The sequence below is a fragment of the Nerophis ophidion genome, linkage group LG07, assembly GCF_033978795.1.
Source record: "Nerophis ophidion isolate RoL-2023_Sa linkage group LG07, RoL_Noph_v1.0, whole genome shotgun sequence".
NCBI classification, from domain to species: domain Eukaryota; kingdom Metazoa; phylum Chordata; class Actinopteri; order Syngnathiformes; family Syngnathidae; genus Nerophis; species Nerophis ophidion.
In genome coordinates, this window is record NC_084617.1 from 11,067,625 (window position 1) to 11,087,620 (window position 19,996).

General features: G+C 39.6%; 1 protein-coding gene across 1 annotated transcript in view; it reads right to left on the bottom strand.

Moving 5' to 3' along the window:
- The window catches only part of LOC133555925 (inactive phospholipase C-like protein 2), a 415,124-nt gene that overhangs the window by 271,235 nt on the left and 123,893 nt on the right, over positions 1-19,996 (bottom strand). The window contains exons 20-21 of the mRNA XM_061905396.1: positions 10,706-10,888; positions 10,263-10,651 (exon numbers count right to left, since the gene is read on the bottom strand). Coding sequence (XP_061761380.1) covers positions 10,263-10,651; positions 10,706-10,888 — 572 coding nt within the window. The remainder of the gene's footprint in view (positions 1-10,262; positions 10,652-10,705; positions 10,889-19,996) is intronic.

The window sequence follows — 19,996 nt, forward strand, 5'->3', positions numbered from 1 at the left end:
GGACATCCAGTATTCAAGGCTTTATTCATGCTTGAACGATACACACATCTTCAGCTAGGTGGCAGCAGTGCTCGTATATAGATAGCCCTAATCTTTACCATGAATACACTTAAGTAGTTATTAGAAACAAGTGCTCGTCAACCACTAGCTTGACGAAGCCTCATCCTAATACTTGTTCATGCTACTTAAAATATTAAAATATGCAGTTTATTTGCCATAATGGAGGTTATCATTAACTGAGGATGTTTCTTCACGGTCCATACTGTGTCTGGAGACACACAATTAGCTGCTAGTAAAAGTAAATAATGTATCAGCCAGAGGGGACCGGATCGGATGGGATCATCATTAAAAGGCCTTAAAGGCCTACTGAAACCCACTACTACCGACCACGCAGTCTGATAGTTTATATATCAATGATGAAATATTAATAGAGATGCGCGGTTTGCGGTCACAACCGCGGAGTCCGCGGATAAACCGCGGGTCAGGCGGGCGACATGACGAAAAAATAGATCCGGGTGGGTGGCGGTTGAACCGATTCGGAAATATATATTGTAATAATCCCAGGAATGTAGGCTCATACAACTTCTTCGTTTGTCTTTTCTTTATTGCACAAGATGTAATACAACCACACAACAGCTCTCATGTCTCTAACGCTTTTCCCGGGACAACTCGAGCTCTCACTTCCTGTCGACAAACGTCACGTCCCTATCGCTCCAGGAAGTCCCGCCCCCCCCAGCCGAAGTCATTGGCTAACACCCCGTAGCCAGCCGCTACATTATACATAGTTAAATGTTATGTTGAAGAGGTTAATTTAACCTACTGACATGCAGTCCAACGAGGTTTTTGTTTGTCATTTGTTGGTATTTTACTTGGTAAAATGTTTGATCCACATGCTGTGCATGTTATTATTTTTACGTTTGTAAAGTGCTTTATTTATTACAGTTTGCACGGTAAATTTGAAGGGAAAGGAAACCTTCAAATAAATCAGTTCAAGAAAGCCATTGTGTCTGTGCTATTTGGAGGGAGTTACACTTTCTAACCACACTAATGCCTTGCATCATCTATATTTGATATATAACAACGGGCGGGTGGCGGGCGGGTGTGGGTTTGATGAAATGTTGGTTCGGTTGTGTGGCGGGTGGATGACGACTATAGTGATGCGGTTGCGGATGATATAATTGCCTATCCGCGCATCTCTAAATCTTAACATTGCAACACATGCCAATACGGCCTTTTTAGTTTACTAAATTACAATTTTTAATTTCACACTGAGTTTCTTGTTGAAAACGTCGCGGAATAATGACGCGTATGATGACGTGTGTTTGTGACGTTATCGGTTGGAGGGGGACATATTAGCGCAGCACCACTTGCGGCTAAAAGTCGTCTCTTTTCATGGCATAATTACACGGTAATTTGGACATCTGTGTTGCTGAATCTTTTGCGATTTGTTCAATTAATAATGGAGATGTCAAATTAGAATGATGTTGGTGGAAAGCGGTGGATTGCAGCTGCCTTTAGCAACTGAGACACAGCCTCTGTTTCTTTGTTTGTTGTGAAGCTTTAACACAGAACGGTCAAGCGAACAGGTTTGTCTACGTCAACCAGCAAGTTTTTGGATGGGAAAATTGTGATATTAAGTCAACTCTTACCGGAGACATCAGTGGATTATACCTCCTCCTGCATTAACTGTCAAAAAAGGCAGCTGTGAGCTTGGCACTTCGTCTTCTATGAGAGACACTGGCGTTCACCGCAGCCATCCGACTTTGAGGTATGACTTTACAATCTCACCAAAACACTATTAAAACATTAAGCAGATGAGGGATCTTCCAGAATTATCCTAGTAAATGTGTCTAATTACATCTGAAATGCTCACACTGCCGCTGCCCGGAGCCGTCGCTTTTTTTTTTTTAATTTGTGCTTCAGTCTAACTTTCCTCATCCACAAATCTTTCATCCTCGCTCAAATTAATGGGGAAATCGTCACTTTCTCGGTCCGAATAGCCCTTGCTGGTTGAGGCTATGATTATAAACAATGTGAGGAGCCCTCAGACCGGTAACGTCACGTGCACATCGTCTGCTACTTCCGGTAAAGGCAAGGCTTTTTTATTAGCGACCAATAGTTGCGAACTTTATCGTCAATGTTCTCTACTAAATCCTTTCAGCAAAAACATGGCAATATCGCAAAATGATCTAGTATGACACATAGAATGGACCTGCTATCCCCGTTTGAATAAGAAAATCTCATTTCAGTAGGCCTTTAATCTATTATAGTAAATTTTTAGTCTACTTTGTACCTTTTGTTTTCATACTCTTTTTGTGCCTTTGTGTGCATTATCATTTCCATCCTTTGTAACTGACCTACTGGGTGGAACAATTTCCCTTGTATATCAATAAAGTTGGTCTAAGTCTAAGTCTAATTGGCAATGGCGCTCACATACTTTTTCGACAAAATTGTCCAACATCTGTATTTGAAATAGGGCTGGGCGATATGGCCTTTTTTTAATATCTCAATATTTTTAGGCCATATCGCGATACACGATATATATCTCCATATTTTGCCTTGAATGAACACTTGATACATATAATCACAGCAGTATGATGATTCTATGTGTCTATATTAAAACATTCTTGTTCATACTGCTTTAATATATGCTCATTTTAAGCTTTGATGCAGAGAGGGAAATCACAACTAAGTCAATTGACCAAAAGTGTATTTATTAAACAGTTATTAAGCAGTGGCACAAACAGAAAGTGCAAGATTGTCAGAGACATTTTAAAACAAGCTATTAGTGCACTTTTGTGAATGATGTCACTAAGATGACATATCAAAACAACACTAAATTAAAGTGCACTTTTTGTACAGAACGCCACAACAATAGTTTAAAACAGATAAAGTGCATTTTGTGCATGATTTTGTGAAGTGAATTATATATTTATATAGCGCTTTTCTCAAGTGACTCAAAGCGCTTTACATAATGACACCCAATATCTAAGTTACATTTAAACCAGTGTGGGTGGCACTGGGAGCAGGTGGGTAAAGTGTCTTGCCCAAGGACACAACGACAGTAACTAGGATGGCACAAGCGGGAATCGAACCTGCAACCCTCAAGTTGCTGGCACGGCCACTCTACCAACCGAGCTATGCCACATTTTGTGGGCGTATGGCACCGATTGGAGATGTTGACATGCAGGGTAAAAACTCTTCTTTCTCTAGCAGGTGACCATTCAAATGATGCTACATATTAGCAGTAATGCTACTTTTGGTAGCAACGCTTTAGCACCACACTTGACAAATTACGGTTGTTTGTTCCACATATTCCCACTTGAAGCCAAACCACCGCCAGACGATGGACCCCCTGCTGTTGGGAATGAATTCTTCCTTCATTTGTTAAAGGGGAACATTATCACCAAACCTATGTAAGCGTCAATATATACCTTGATGTTGCAGAAAAAAGACCATGTATTTTTTTAAGCGATTTCCGAACTCTAAACGGGTGAATTTTTGCAAATTAAACGCCTTTCTGTTTATCGGTCTTTTAGCGATGACGTCAGAACGTGACGTCACCGAGGTAACACACCCCCCATATTCATTTTCACATTACAAACACCGGGTCTCAGCTCTGTTATTTTCCGTTTTTTCGACTATTTTTTGGAACCTTGGAGACATCATGCCTCGTCGGTCTGTTGTCGGAGGGTGTAACAACACTAACAGGGAGGGATTCAAGTTGCACCACTGGCAAGAAATCTTCCGCCAGACCCCCATTGAATGTATTAAAGTGTCTTCACATTTGACCGGCGATGCTAAGACAGACATGGCACAGAGATGTATGGATAACTTGCAGATGCATTTGCAACAATTAAGTCAACGAAATCACAAAGGTGAGTTTTGTTGATGTTGTTGACTTATGTGCTAATCAGACATATTTGGTCACGGCATGACTGCCAGCTAATCGATGCTAACATGCTACGCTAATCGATGCTAACATGCCATTTAAACTAGCTGTATGTACATTTGAAACTAGATACCCACATTTAATGCGAAACAAACACTTACCAATCGACGGATTTAAGTTGCTCCAGTGTCACAAGATGCGAAAGTCCTGATCGTTTGGTCCGCACATTTTACCGGCGATGCTAATAAGGCAGCCATACTATGGGCCACTTCATTAGGTACACCCACGCTATGGCCAAATAGCGTCAATAGCTATTCGCTCAATAGCTTCAATTTCTTCTTCAATTTCGTTTTTGCTATCTGCCTCCATACTCCGACCATCTGTTTCAATACATGCGTAATCTGTTGAATCGCTTAAACCGCTGAAATCTGAGTCTGAATCCGAGCTAATGTCGCTATATCTTGCTGTGGTAACCGCCATGTTGTTTGTATTGGCAGCCCTGTATGACGTCACAGGGAAATGGATAGTGGTTTCGAAGATAGCGAAGATAAGGCACTTTAAAGCTTTATTTAGGGATATTCCGGGACCGGGTAAAATTTTGAAAAAAACTTCAAAAAATACAACAAGCCACTGGGAACTGATTTTTATTGTTTTTAACCCTTTTGAAATTGTGATAATGTTCCCCTTTAACAGATTAGCACCTTCTATCTCTCGTATTACCGCTAGCATCACAGCTAACGTAACCCATGCCGCTACCTCTCTGCTCCGCGGGGGCGTATACGTATGTGACGTATGACGTGACAGTAGGAGAAAAAGAGACAAGAAAGACCGAGGAGAGCCTGTGGTGTAATGCCAGCAGCTAAAAGCAACTGCGTGAGAACGTATACTCGAATATCCCGATGTAGTGATTTTCTATATCGCACAGAGACAAAGCCCTAATTTGAAACATACAGATGAATAAATATTATCAAGTTCTAAATTGTATTTCAATTAAGGGGGTTTGCCAACAAATAAAGCAAAAATGACTAGTGTAAAGGCACCCTTAAAGCAGGCTTCCATCATGAGCCATAATAATAAAAAAAGTACATTATTGCACTTGTGGTTGGTAGGTCGTGAGTTCAAACCTTAAAGACTATAAAAATGGGACCCATTACCTCCCTGCTTGGCACTCAGCATCAAAGGTTGGAATTGGGGGTTAAATCACCAAAATGATTCCCGAGCGCGGCCACCGCTGCTGCTCACTGCTCCCCTCACCTCCCAGGGGGAGGAACAAGGGGATGGGTCAAATACAGAGGGTTATTTCAACACACCTAATGTGTGTGTGTGACTCACAGTAGCAATTTAACTTTGAACTTTTTTTTAGCGGTCAATGAAAATGATTGTGTACTTCGAAGGTTGTAGGAACCGACAGTTTCAAAAGGGTCACAAACGGACTTCTCTCTACACCATACAGTCCCCTCTGAAAACGAGCAATAACAAAAACACTACGTGGGACGAGAGTGGCGTCAGCAGTACACATCTGTGACTTCTAATAAGTGCTGCCAAAATCATTACTTTGGCACAGTACTGCGTACTAGTAGCATTTACTAGCACATTTGTGCTCAACTTTCAAATGATACTAAAGTCCATCCATCCATTTTCTACCGCTTGTTCCTTTTGGGATTGCGGGTGGTGCTGGTGCCTATCTCAGTTGCATTCGGGCGGAAGGAGGGGTACACCCTGGACAAATCGCCACCTCATCGCAGGGCCAACACAGATAGACAGACAACAAGGGCCTATTTAGTGTTGCCAATCAACCTATCCCCAGGTGCATGTCTTTGGAGGTGGGAGGAAGCCGGAGAACCCAGAGAGAACCCACGCATCACGGGGAGAACATGCAAACTCCACACAGAAAGATCCCGAGCCCCGGATTGAACTCAGTACTACTCAGGACCTTCGTATTGTGAGGCACATGCACTAACCCCTGTTTCCACCGTGCTGCCCATGAAACTAAAGTTCATCCATCATAATGCAAATAAGCCACAATAATGTTTGATGAAGGCATAAAAACAGTCATTTATATTTTTGAAGCTCCTGGTATTATTAGGGATGTAACGGTTTTATAAATACTGTGACGTGTGTCGGTTTTAAACGAAAACTTGGTGCGTGTAGTTTTTTTCTCGCGTTTTAGTAAATAAACCACATCCCCCAGAATTCTCTGGAACGGTAAAATGGGGGCGTAAAACGCCGTAAGCAGGATGTAAAGTGTGTTCGTACTAATCGTAGATCAAATGTAAAACATGTTGGACATTAAATTTGTCCATGACTGGTTGAGTTGTCTGCGATGAGGTGGCGACTTGTCCAGGGTGTACCCCGCCTTCCTCCTGATTGTATCCGAGTTAGGCACCAGCACCCCCCGTGACCCCAAAAGGGAATAAGCGGTAGAAAATGGATCGATGGATGGTTGAGTTGTGTTGCTAACAAACAGCCAAACAAGACCAGGCCCGAACATAACCGCTTTGGCAGAGGTAAGAAAGTCTGCATTCTGTAAAGCAAAACACGCCACTTTTGCTTAAACAGGGGTGTCAAACTCATTTTAACTCAGGGGCCGCATGGAGGAAAATTTATTCGTAATTTAACTGGACAAAAGTTGCAATTTTATAACAACACTTTAAAATGTCGGCAATATTACAATAATAATCAGAATTCTACTTGGCAAAATTATGACAAAAGTCATTATTTTATTTTTTTTTAAATTCACAATTTTACAAAAATAAAAGAAACAAATGGCAATATTGGGATGGCGACTTGTCCAAGGTGTGAGACATCTTCCGCCCGTATGCAGCTGAGAAAGGCTCCAGCACACCCCGCGACCAAGCGGTAGGAAATGGATGGATGGGTTAAAAGTTAGCATTTTATATGACAAATATCATAATTTTGCATTAAAACGTATTCATTTTACATGAAAAAGTTATAATGTTACAAAAAAATTATATAAGAATATGAGAAATTGTTCCCAATTTTATAAGAAAAAATTCGACACATCATGAGAAAAAGACTGCTTCGAGTCAAGTTTTTTAATTTTGTTTGTAATTGGTTTTTAATCTTCATTATTTACTTTATTACAGTATGTCTCTACATATATATTTATTTATTTTTTTTTATTTATTTTGGCCAAAGGGGCGCATTTCAATTTCTTACACACACTAGCATTTTCAAAACCGAACACGAAGTCAATTTGAATAATCCCCTTTTTTTGGGACCACCCTCATTTTGATAGATTTCACCACCAGGGGGGGCTAATGAGATCTCAATTTTTGTTTTGTTTTTTGTAATGTGCTTAAGGCCGGTGACAATCGAGTCAAGGACCACAGATGGCACCTGTGCCGCACTTCGGGCAACCCAGCTGTAGAAGTTAACTGTTAATGGCCACCATAGTCTTAGTACCATATTGTAGTTGTTCAACCTACAGTCACATATAGCACGCAAGTTGTTTTACGTCAGTCGTAAAATCAGCTGCTCACCTAGCGGGGTTTTTTGGGGATGAAAAGGGAAGTCCTTCTTCCGCTGCCTTCTTGTTTTATCATATATTGCTGCCTTCGCACCTGTTAATGTTTACTTTGGTATGCACAATAAAGGCCTACTGAAATGAGATTTTCTTATTCAAACGGGAATAGCAGGTCCAGTCTATGTGTCATACTTGATCATTTCGCAATATTGCCATATTTTTGCTGAAAGGACTTAGTAGAGAACATCGACGATAAAGTTCGCAACTTTTGGTCGCTAATAAGAAAGCCTTGCCTCATCCACGAATCTTTCATCCTCGCTCAAATTAATAGGAAAATGGCGCTTTTTCGGTCCGGATCACTCTAGCTGCTGGTGGCTATGATTGTAAACAATGTGAGGATGTGAGGAGCCCTACAACCTGTGACGTCACGCGCACATCGTCTGCTACTTCCGGTACAGGCCAGGCTTTTTTATAAGCGACCAAAAGTTGCAAACTTTATCGTCGATGTTCTCTACTGAATCCTTACAGCAAAAATATGGCAATATCGCAAATTGATCAAGTATGACACATAGTATAGACCTGCTATCCCCGGTTTAAAAAAAAAATTTTTTTTAAATAACTTAGATTTATATCGCGCTTTTCTAGACACTCAAAGCGCTCACAGAGAAGTGTGGACTCAACATTCATTCACACCTAGTGGTGGTAAGCTACATCTGTAGCCACAGCTGCCCTGGGGTAGACTGACGGAATCGTGGCTGCCAGTTTGCGCCTACGGCCCCTCCGACCACCACCTACCATTCATTCATCATTCATTCACCAGTGTGAGCAGCACCGGGGGCAAAGGGTGAAGTGTCCTGCCCAAGGACACAACGGCAGCAATTTTGTGGATGTCAATAGGTGGGAAGCGAACCTGCAACCCTCAGGTTTCTGGCCGGCCGCTATACCCACTACACCAGTGGTTCTCAAATGGGGTTACGCGTACCCCTGGGGGTACTTGAAGGTATGCCAAGGGGTACGTGACATTTTTTTTAAAATATTCTTTAAATAGCAACAATTCAAAAATCCTTTATAAATATATTTATTCAATAATACTATAACAAAATATGAATGTAAGTTCATAAACTGTGAAAAGAAATGCAACAATGCAGTATTCAGTGTTGACAGCTCGTTTTTTTCTGGACATCCATCCATCCATTTCCTACCGCTTATTCCCTTTTGCGGTCGCGGGGGGCGGTGGCGCCTATCTCAGCTACAATTGGGCGGAAGGCAGGGTACACCCTGGACAAGTCGCCACCTCATCGCAGGGCCAACACAGATAGACAGACAACATTCACGCTCACATTCACACACTAGGGCCAATTTAGTGTTGCCAATCAACCTATCCCCAGGTGAAGTGAAGTGAATTATATTTATATAGCGCTTTTTCTCTAATGACTCAAAGCGCTTTACACAGTGAAACCCAATATCTAATTTTTACATTTAAACCAGTGTGGGTGGCACTGAGAGCAGGTGGGTAAAGTGTCTTGCCCAAGGACACAGCGGCAGTGACTAGGATGGCGGAAGCGGGGATCGAACCTGGAACCCTCAAGTTGCTGGCACGGCCGCTCTACCAACCGAGCTATACCGTATGCATGTCTTTGGAAGTGGGAGGAAGCCGGAGTACCCGGAAGAAACCCACGCATTCACGGGGAGAACATGCAAACTACACACAGAAAGATCCCGAGTCTGGATTTGAACCCAGGACTGCAGGACCTTCGTATTGTGAGGCAGACACACTAACCCCGTGAAGCCATTTTCTGGACATGTTCCATAAATATTGATGTTAAATATTTCTTTTTTAGTGAAGAAATGTTTACAATTAAGTTCATGAATCCAGATGGATCTCTATTACAATCCCCAAAGAGGGCACTTTAAGTTCATGATTACTTTTATGTGTGAAAATCTTTATTTATAATTGAATCACTTGTTTATTTTTCAACAAGTTTTTCGTTATTTTTGTATATTTTTTTCCCAATAGTTCAAGAAAGACCACTACAAATTAGCAATATTTTTGCACTGTTATACAATTTAATAAATCAGAAACTATGTCCCACTCTCCCTTGTGGAGGGGGTCCGGTCCGATCCGGTGGCCATGTACTGCTCGCCTGTGTATCGGCTGGGGACATCTCTGCGCTGCTGATCCGCCTCCGCTTGGGATGGTTTCCTGCTGGCTGCGCTGTGAACGGGACTCTCGCTGCTGTGTTGGATCCGCTTTGGACTGGACTATCCATTATGGATTGAACGTTCACAGTATTATGTTAGACCCGCACAAAATCCATTGCTTTCCTCCTCTCCAAGGTTCTCATAGTCATCATTGTCACCGACGTCCCACTGGGTCATTATTGTCACAGATGTCCCACTGGGTGTGAGTTGTCCTTGCCCTTATGTGGGCCTACCGAGGATGTCGTAGTGGTTTGTGCAGCCCTTTGAGACACTAGTGATTTAGGGCTATATAAGTAAACATTGATTGATTGATTGATTGATGACATAGTGCTGTATTTTACTTCTTTATCTCTTTTTTTCAACCAAAAATGCTTTGCTCTGTTTAAGGGGTACTTGAATTAAACAAAAATATTCACAGGGTGTACATCACAGAAAAAAGGTTGAGAACCACTGCACTACGCCATGCCAAATGAGAAAATCTCATTTCAGTAGGCCCTTAAATCAACAAAAAATCCTGACTTTGGAGCAATGTTCACGGACTCTAGTATTTGACTCTATTAGACGCAATGGTTTTCCAGTATTGGGACCATGATTTTTCGGTCCTAACTTGTTCACCGGTCCTTATAGAGTAGAAACACAACAACAACAACACATTTTAAAAAGCTCCTTGCTAGCTGTCACCTTGAGCCCACCAACCTTCATGATGCCGCAAGGTGTGTTCGCTCCTCCCTGGCTCCTGTCCGCGGACGGTTCCCGGCTGCCGGCGCCCGCCGTCGGGCTGCTGCGCTCCCGGTAGCGGCCGTTGCTGTAAACTCCCTCGTAGCCCCGGGCAGCGCCGGCGGACACCTCCAAGTAAGGACGGGTGCCGGCCGGAGGCAGCGCCGCCGTGTCCCCGCCGAACCCCGCGGCCATGGCGGCTGCGGCGCTCGGCCGGCTCAAGTCCAGAAAATGTCCCGACGGATCCGAAGAAGCGTGGAGCCCCGCCATGGTTCGCAGCTCCGCGGTGTCACAGCATTGTTCATCCACAAAAAAAGGCGGTTCGGACTTGTTGGTGCCCCCGGTGTGTGTCCCTCACCCGACCTCCTTCCCGCCTCTACTCGGAAGCGGTCCGGAGGTTCCCGAACCGTCCTGTCCTCGCTCGTGAGTTTCCGAAGAGCAGGACGAGACGACGAGTCCACTTCCTCGTGCCGGGCTGCCTTCTCGTCTTTGGCGCGCATCCGCGGGACAAAATTCAAGACTGCGCGAGCACGAGCGCGCCGACGAGGACGAGGTGGGAGCGTGCACGGTCACGCCGGTGCGCGCGCACCCTGCCTCCTCACACGCTTTAGTGAATGAACGAGCAAACTTGTATTAACTTTATTTAAAGGCTTACTGAAACAAACTACTACCCACCACGCAGTCTGATAGTTTATATACAGTATTAATGATGAAATATTAACATCGCAACACATGCCAATACGGCCTTTTTAGTTTACTAAATTACAATTTAAAATTTCCCGGGAGTTTCGTCTTGAAAACGTCTAATAATGACGTGTACGTGTCACGGGTTTTAAGGAAATATGAGCGCTGCGCACACACACAGCTAAAAGTCGTCTGCTTTAACAGCATAATTACACAGTATTTTGGAGATATGTGTTGCTGAATCTTTTGCAATTTGTTCCGATTAATATTGAAGAAGTCACAGTAGTGAAGTGAAGTGAATTGTATTTATATAGCGCTTTTCTCTAGTGACTCAAAGCGCTTTACATAGTGAAACCCAATATCTAAATTACATTTAAACCAGTGTGGGTGGCACTGGGAGCACATGGGTAAAGTGTCTTGCCCAAGGACACAACGGCAGAAGCGGGAATCGAACCTGCAACCCTCAAGTTGCTGGCACGGCCACTCTACCAACCGAGCTATACCGCCCCACTGTAGAAAGATGGAGTTGGGAAGCTTTAGCCTTTGGCCACACAAACACACAGTGATTCCTTGTTTAAAATTCCTGGAGGTGAAACTTTCCTATGGATCAGAGCGCGGTCAAGCCAACATGAATCACGACGGAAAGTCAACTAGCAGGTTTCGGTGAGAAAATTGTGGTGAAAAAGTCAGTTCTTACCGGAGAAAAGCTGAGCTTGTGCCGTCCATAGCTGCCGTCGACGCTTCCGACTATCAGGTACTGTTAAACTCACTAAAACACTAGCAACACAGTCAACTATCAGGTACTGTTAAACTCACTAAAACACTAGCAACACAGTCGACTATCAGGTACTGTTAAACTCACTAAAACACTAGCAACACAATAGAAAGATAAGGGATTTCCCAGAATTATCCTAGTAAATGTGTCTAAAAACATCGGAATCCGTCCAAATGCAATCGCATTTAGTTTTTTTTTACTTATTTTTTTTTTTCCTAGTCCGTCGCTATCAATATCCTCAAACACGAATCTTTCATCCTCGCTCAAATTAATGGGGAAATTGTCGTTTTCTTGGTCCGAATAGCACTTTTTGTTGGAGGCTCCCATTAAAAACAATGTGAATATGTGAGGAGCCATCAAACATGTGACGTCATCGTCTGCGACTTCAGGTAGAGGCAGGGCTTTTCTGTTAGCACCGAAAGTTGCAATCTTTATCATCGATGTTCTCTACTAAATCCTCTCAGCAAAAATATCAAGTATGACACATAGAATGGACCTGCTATCCCCGTTTAAATAAGAAAATCTCATTTCAGTAGACCTTTAAAGTCGATCCCAATGTCAATAGTATCGATATTTCACGTGTTTTAGTTCTCTTCATGTAATTGGGGTTCACAAACAAAAACATTTGAATGAGAACTAATAGTACCTTTTTATTTTTGTGTACCTTATTGCCTTATATATATAAATATATATATACTTATATATATATATATATATATATATATATACATATATATATACATATACATATATACATATATATATATATATATATATATTAACATTTCTGATTATATATTTTCAGGGTTTCATAAACCAAATTTGGCAATGATCCGACCAAATAATCTGAGTTGGGTTTTTTTATGTAGGGCTCCTTGAGAAATGTAAAATCCTATCGACCTACTAGGTTTAAAAACAGTGTCTCTATGCGCTGTATTTGTCGTAAAAATGAAAGCGTTGACAAATGTTCACCCTTTGTGTGCAAAGCATTTCCATAAACACGCTTGGATGAGTTTGGTGCAGAAGGAGGAACTACAAAGCTCCAAAACTTTGTCCGAATGTTGCATTCGTGGCGACTGGGAAATATTTATGAGGGGCCGTTAGGGACATTAGCCAGAATTACGTCTTACATACACTACTAAAATGCTCTCACATAAACAACTGAAAAAAATTTCTCTCACACACACTACAGAAACACTCTTATACACACTACTGAAACATTTCAGTAGTGTATTTAAAAGCATTTCAGTAGTATATGTGAGAGCATTTCAGTAGTGTATATAAGAGTGTTTCAGTAGTGTGTTTGAGAGAAAAACATTTCAGTTGTTTATGTGAGAGCATTTCAGTAGTGCAGTCGTTCTCAACCTTTTTTCAGGTATGTATCCCCTGTGAAAAATGTTTTAATTCAAGTACCCCCTAATCAGAGCAAAGCATTTTTGGTTGAAAAAAGAGATGAAGAAGTAAAATACAGGACTGTCATCAGTGTCTGATTTATTCAATTGTATAACAGTGCAAAATATTGCTCATTTGTAGTGGTCTTTCTTGAACTATTTGGAAAAAAATATATAAAAATAACTAAATACTTGTTGAAAAATAAACAAGTGATTCAATTATAAATAAAGATTTCTACACATAGAGGTAATTATCAACTTTAAGTGCCCTCTTTGGGGATTGTAATAGAGATCCATCTGGATTCATGAACTTAATTCTAAACATTTTTTCACAAAAAAAGAAAAATAGATATTTAACATCAATATTTATGGAACATGTCCACAAAAAAATCTAGCTGTCAACACTGAATATTGCATTGTTGCATTTCTTTCCACAGTCTATGAACTTACATTCATATTTTGTTGAAGTATTATTCAATAAATATATTTATAAAGGATTTTGAATTGTTACTAACTTTAGAATATTTTTGAAAAATCTCACGTACCCCTTGGCAAACCTTCAAGTACCCCCAGGGGTACGCGTACCCCCATTTGAGAACCACTGCAGTAGTGTGTATAAGAGTGTTTCAGTAGTGTGTATAAGAGTGTTTCAGTAGTGTGTATAGAAGTGTTTCAGTAGTGTGTATAAGAGTGTTTCAGTAGTGTGTATAAGAGTGTTTCAGCAGTGTGTTTAAGAGTGTTTCAGTAGTGTGTATAGAAGTGTTTCAGTAGTGTGTTTAAGAGTGTTTCACTAGTGTGTATAGAAGTGTTTCAGTAGTGTGTATAGAAGTGTCTCAGTAGTGTGTATAAGAGTGTTTCAGTAGTGTGTATAGAAGTGTTTCAGTAGTGTGCATAAGAGTGTTTCAGTAGTGTGTATAGAAGTGTTTAAGTAGTGTGTATAAGAGTGTTTAAGTAGTGTGTATAAGAGTGTTTCACTAGTGTGTATAGAAGTGTTTCAGTAGTGTGTATAAGAGTGTTTCAGTAGTGTGTATAAGAGTGTTTCAGTAGTGTGTTTAAGAGTGTTTCAGTAGTGTGTATAGAAGTGTTTCAGTAGTGTATTTAAGAGTGTTTCAGTAGTGTGTATAAGAGTGTTTCAGTAGTGTGTATAGAAGTGTTTCAGTAGTGTGTATAAGAGTGTTTCAGTAGTGTGTATAAGAGTGTTTCAGTAGTGTGTATAGAAGTGTTTCAGTGGTGTGTATAAGAGTGTTTCAGTAGTGTGTATAGAAGTGTTTCAGTAGTGTGTATAGAAGTGTTTCAGTAGTGTGTATAAGAGTGTTTCAGTAGTGTGTATAGAAGTGTTTAAGTAGTGTGTATAAGAGTGTTTCAGTAGTGTGTATAGAAGTGTTTCAGTAGTGTGTATAAGTGTGTTTCAGTAGTGTGTATAAGAGTGTTTCAGTAGTGTGTATAGAAGTGTTTCAGTAGTGTGTATAAGAGTGTTTCAGTAGTGTGTATAAGAGTGTTTCAGTGGTGTGTATAAGAGTGTTTCAGTGGTGTGTATAAGAGTGTTTCAGTAGTGTGTATAAGAGTGTTTCAGTAGTGTGTATAAGAGTGTTTCAGTAGTGTGTATAGAAGTGTTTCAGTAGTGTGTATAAGAGTGTTTCAGTAGTGTGTATAGAAGTGTTTCAGTAGTGTGTATAAGAGTGTTTCAGTAGTGTGTATAAGAGTGTTTCAGTAGTGTGTATAAGTGTGTTTCAGTAGTGTGTATAAGAGTGTTTCAGTAGTGTGTATAGAAGTGTTTCAGTAGTGTGTATAAGAGTGTTTCAGTAGTGTGTATAGAAGTGTTTAAGTAGTGTGTATAAGAGTGTTTCAGTAGTGTGTATAGAAGTGTTTAAGTAGTGTGTATAAGAGTGTTTCAGTAGTGTGTATAAGAATGTTTCAGTAGTGTGTATAGAAGTGTTTCAGTAGTGTGTAAAAGAGTGTTTCAGTAGTGTGTATAAGAGTGTGTCAGTAGTGTGTATAGAGTGTTTCAGTAGTGTGTATAAGAGTGTTTCAGTAGTGTGTATAAGAGTGTTTCAGTAGTGTGTATAGAAGTGTTTAAGTAGTGTGTATAAGAGTGTTTCAGTAGTGTGTATAAGAGTGTTTCAGTAGTGTGTATAGAAGTGTTTCAGTAGTGTGTATAAGAGTGTTTCAGTAGTGTGTATAAGAGTGTTTCAGTAGTGTGTATAGAAGTGTTTCAGTAGTGTGTTTAAGAGTGTTTCAGTAGTGTGTATAGAAGTATTTCAGTAGTGTGTATGGAAGTGTTTCAGTAGTGTGTATGAGAGTGCTTCAGTAGTGTGTATAAGAGTGTTTCAGTAGTGTGTATAGAAGTGTTTCAGTAGTGTGTATAGAAGTGTTTCAGTAGTGTGTATGAGAGTGCTTCAGTAGTGTGTATAAGAGTGTTTCAGTAGTGTGTATAGAAGTGTTTCAGTAGTGTGTTTAAGAGTGTTTCAGTAGTGTGTATAGAAGTGTTTCAGTAGTGTGTATAGAAGTGTTTCAGTAGTGTGTATAGAAGTGTTTAAGTAATGTGTATAAGAGTGTTTCAGTAGTGTGTATAAGAATGTTTCAGTAGTGTGTATAGAAGTGTTTCAGTAGTGTGTAAAAGAGTGTTTCAGTAGTGTGTATAAGAGTGTGTCAGTAGTGTGTATAGAGTGTTTCAGTAGTGTGTATAAGAGTGTTTCAGTAGTGTGTATAAGAGTGTTTCAGTTGTGTGTATAGAAGTGTTTAAGTAGTGTGTATAAGAGTGTTTCAGTAGTGTGTATAAGAGTGTTTCAGTAGTGTGTATGGAAGTGTTTCAGTAGTGTGTATAAGAGTGTTTCAGTAGTGTGTATAAGAGTGTTTCAGTAGTGTGTTTAAGAGTGTTTCAGTAGTGTGTATAGAAGTGTTTCAGTAGTGTGTTTAAGAGTGTTTCAGTAGTGTGTATAGAAGTGTTTCAGTAGTGTGTATGGAAGTGTTTCAGTAGTGTGTATGAGAGTGCTTCAGTAGTGTGTATAAGAGTGTTTCAGTAGTGTGTATAGAAGTGTTTCAGTAGTGTGTATAGAAGTGTTTCAGTAGTGTGTATGAGAGTGCTTCAGTAGTGTGTATAAGAGTGTTTCAGTAGTGTGTATAGAAGTGTTTCAGTAGTGTGTTTAAGAGTGTTTCAGTAGTGTGTATAGAAGTGTTTCAGTAGTGTGTATAGAAGTGTTTCAGTAGTGTGTATAGAAGTGTTTCAGTAGTGTTTATAGAAGTGTTTCAGTAGTGTGTATGAAAGAAAAACATTTCAGTTGTTTATGTGAGAGCATTTCAGTAGTGTGTATAGAAGTGTTTAAGTAGTGTGTATAAGAGTGTTTCAGTAGTGTGTATAGAAGTGTTTAAGTAGTGTGTATAAGAGTGTTTCAGTAGTGTGTATAAGAATGTTTCAGTAGTGTGTATAGAAGTGTTTCAGTAGTGTGTAAAAGAGTGTTTCAGTAGTGTGTATAAGAGTGTGTCAGTAGTGTGTATAGAGTGTTTCAGTAGTGTGTATAAGAGTGTTTCAGTAGTGTGTATAAGAGTGTTTCAGTAGTGTGTATAGAAGTGTTTAAGTAGTGTGTATAAGAGTGTTTCAGTAGTGTGTATAAGAGTGTTTCAGTAGTGTGTATAGAAGTGTTTCAGTAGTGTGTATAAGAGTGTTTCAGTAGTGTGTATAAGAGTGTTTCAGTAGTGTGTTTAAGAGTGTTTCAGTAGTGTGTATAGAAGTGTTTCAGTAGTGTGTTTAAGAGTGTTTCAGTAGTGTGTATAGAAGTGTTTCAGTAGTGTGTATGGAAGTGTTTCAGTAGTGTGTATGAGAGTGCTTCAGTAGTTTGTATAAGAGTGTTTCAGTAGTGTGTATAGAAGTGTTTCAGTAGTGTGTATAGAAGTGTTTCAGTAGTGTGTATGAGAGTGCTTCAGTAGTGTGTATAAGAGTGTTTCAGTAGTGTGTATAGAAGTGTTTCAGTAGTGTGTTTAAGAGTGTTTCAGTAGTGTGTATAGAAGTGTTTCAGTAGTGTGTATAGAAGTGTTTCAGTAGTGTGTATAGAAGTGTTTAAGTAGTGTGTATAAGAGTGTTTCAGTAGTGTGTATAAGAATGTTTCAGTAGTGTGTATAGAAGTGTTTCAGTAGTGTGTAAAAGAGTGTTTCAGTAGTGTGTATAAGAGTGTGTCAGTAGTGTGTATAAGAGTGTTTCAGTAGTGTGTATAAGAGTGTTTCAGTAGTGTGTATAAGAGTGTTTCAGTAGTGTGTATAGAAGTGTTTAAGTAGTGTGTATAAGAGTGTTTCAGTAGTGTGTATAGAAGTGTTTCAGTAGTGTGTATAAGAGTGTTTCAGTAGTGTGTATAAGAGTGTTTCAGTAGTGTGTATAAGAGTGTTTCAGTAGTGTGTATAGAAGTGTATCAGTAGTGTGTATAAGTGTGTTTCAGTAGTGTGTATAAGTGTTTCAGTAGTGTGTATAGAAGTGTTTCAGTAGTGTGTATAAGTGTGTTTCAGTAGTGTGTATAAGAGTGTTTCAGTAGTGTGTATAGAAGTGTTTCAGTAGTGTGTATAAGAGTGTTTCAGTAGTGTGTATAAGAGTGTGTCAGTAGTGTGTATAAGAGTGTTTCAGTAGTGTGTATAAGAGTGTTTCAGTAGTGTGTTTAAGAGTGTTTCAGTAGTGTGTATAGAAGTGTTTCAGTAGTGTGTTTAAGAGTGTTTCAGTAGTGTGTATAGAAGTGTTTCAGTAGTGTGTATGGAAGTGTTTCAGTAGTGTGTATGAGAGTGCTTCAGTAGTGTGTATAAGAGTGTTTCAGTAGTGTGTATAGAAGTGTTTCAGTAGTGTGTATAGAAGTGTTTCAGTAGTGTGTATGAGAGTGCTTCAGTAGTGTGTATAAGAGTGTTTCAGTAGTGTGTATAGAAGTGTTTCAGTAGTGTGTTTAAGAGTGTTTCAGTAGTGTGTATAGAAGTGTTTCAGTAGTGTGTATAGAAGTGTTTCAGTAGTGTGTATAGAAGTGTTTCAGTAGTGTTTATAGAAGTGTTTCAGTAGTGTGTATGAAAGAAAAACATTTCAGTTGTTTATGTGAGAGCATTTCAGTAGTGTGTATAGAAGTGTTTAAGTAGTGTGTATAAGAGTGTTTCAGTAGTGTGTATAGAAGTGTTTAAGTAGTGTTTAAGTAGTGTGTATAAGAGTGTTTCAGTAGTGTGTATAAGAATGTTTCAGTAGTGTGTATAGAAGTGTTTCAGTAGTGTGTAAAAGAGTGTTTCAGTAGTGTGTATAAGAGTGTGTCAGTAGTGTGTATAGAGTGTTTCAGTAGTGTGTATAAGAGTGTTTCAGTAGTGTGTATAAGAGTGTTTCAGTAGTGTGTATAGAAGTGTTTAAGTAGTGTGTATAAGAGTGTTTCAGTAGTGTGTATAAGAGTGTTTCAGTAGTGTGTATAGAAGTGTTTCAGTAGTGTGTATAAGAGTGTTTCAGTAGTGTGTATAAGAGTGTTTCAGTAGTGTGTTTAAGAGTGTTTCAGTAGTGTGTATAGAAGTGTTTCAGTAGTGTGTTTAAGAGTGTTTCAGTAGTGTGTATAGAAGTGTTTCAGTAGTGTGTATGGAAGTGTTTCAGTAGTGTGTATGAGAGTGCTTCAGTAGTTTGTATAAGAGTGTTTCAGTAGTGTGTATAGAAGTGTTTCAGTAGTGTGTATAGAAGTGTTTCAGTAGTGTGTATGAGAGTGCTTCAGTAGTGTGTATAAGAGTGTTTCAGTAGTGTGTATAGAAGTGTTTCAGTAGTGTGTTTAAGAGTGTTTCAGTAGTGTGTATAGAAGTGTTTCAGTAGTGTGTATAGAAGTGTTTCAGTAGTGTGTATAGAAGTGTTTAAGTAGTGTGTATAAGAGTGTTTCAGTAGTGTGTATAAGAATGTTTCAGTAGTGTGTATAGAAGTGTTTCAGTAGTGTGTAAAAGAGTGTTTCAGTAGTGTGTATAAGAGTGTGTCAGTAGTGTGTATAAGAGTGTTTCAGTAGTGTGTATAAGAGTGTTTCAGTAGTGTGTATAAGAGTGTTTCAGTAGTGTGTATAGAAGTGTTTAAGTAGTGTGTATAAGAGTGTTTCAGTAGTGTGTATAGAAGTGTTTCAGTAGTGTGTATAAGAGTGTTTCAGTAGTGTGTATAAGAGTGTTTCAGTAGTGTGTATAAGAGTGTTTCAGTAGTGTGTATAGAAGTGTATCAGTAGTGTGTATAAGTGTGTTTCAGTAGTGTGTATAAGAGTGTTTCAGTAGTGTGTATAGAAGTGTTTCAGTAGTGTGTATAAGTGTGTTTCAGTAGTGTGTATAAGAGTGTTTCAGTAGTGTGTATAGAAGTGTTTCAGTAGTGTGTATAAGAGTGTTTCAGTAGTGTGTATAAGAGTGTGTCAGTAGTGTGTATAGAAGTGTTTCAGTAGTGTGTATAATATTGTTTCAGTAGTGTGTATAAGAGTGTTTCAGTAGTGTGTATAGAAGTGTTTCAGTAGTGTGTATAAGAGTGTTTCAGTAGTGTGTATAGAAGTGTTTCAGTAGTGTGTATAAGAGTGTTTCAGTAGTGTGTATAAGAGTGTTTCAGTAGTGTGTATAGAAGTGGTTCAGTAGTGTGTATAAGAGTGTTTCAGTAGTGTGTATAAGAGTGTTTATGTAGTGTGTATAGAAGTGTTTCAGTAGTGTGTATAAGTGTGTTTCAGTAGTGTGTATAAGTGTGTTTCAGTAGTGTGTATAAGAGTGTTTCAGTAGTGTGTATAGAAGTGTTTCAGTAGTGTGTATAAGAGTGTTTCAGTAGTGTGTATAAGAGTGTTTCAGTAGTGTGTATAGAAGTGTTTCAGTAGTGTGCATAAGAGTGTTTCAGTAGTGTGTGTGAGAGA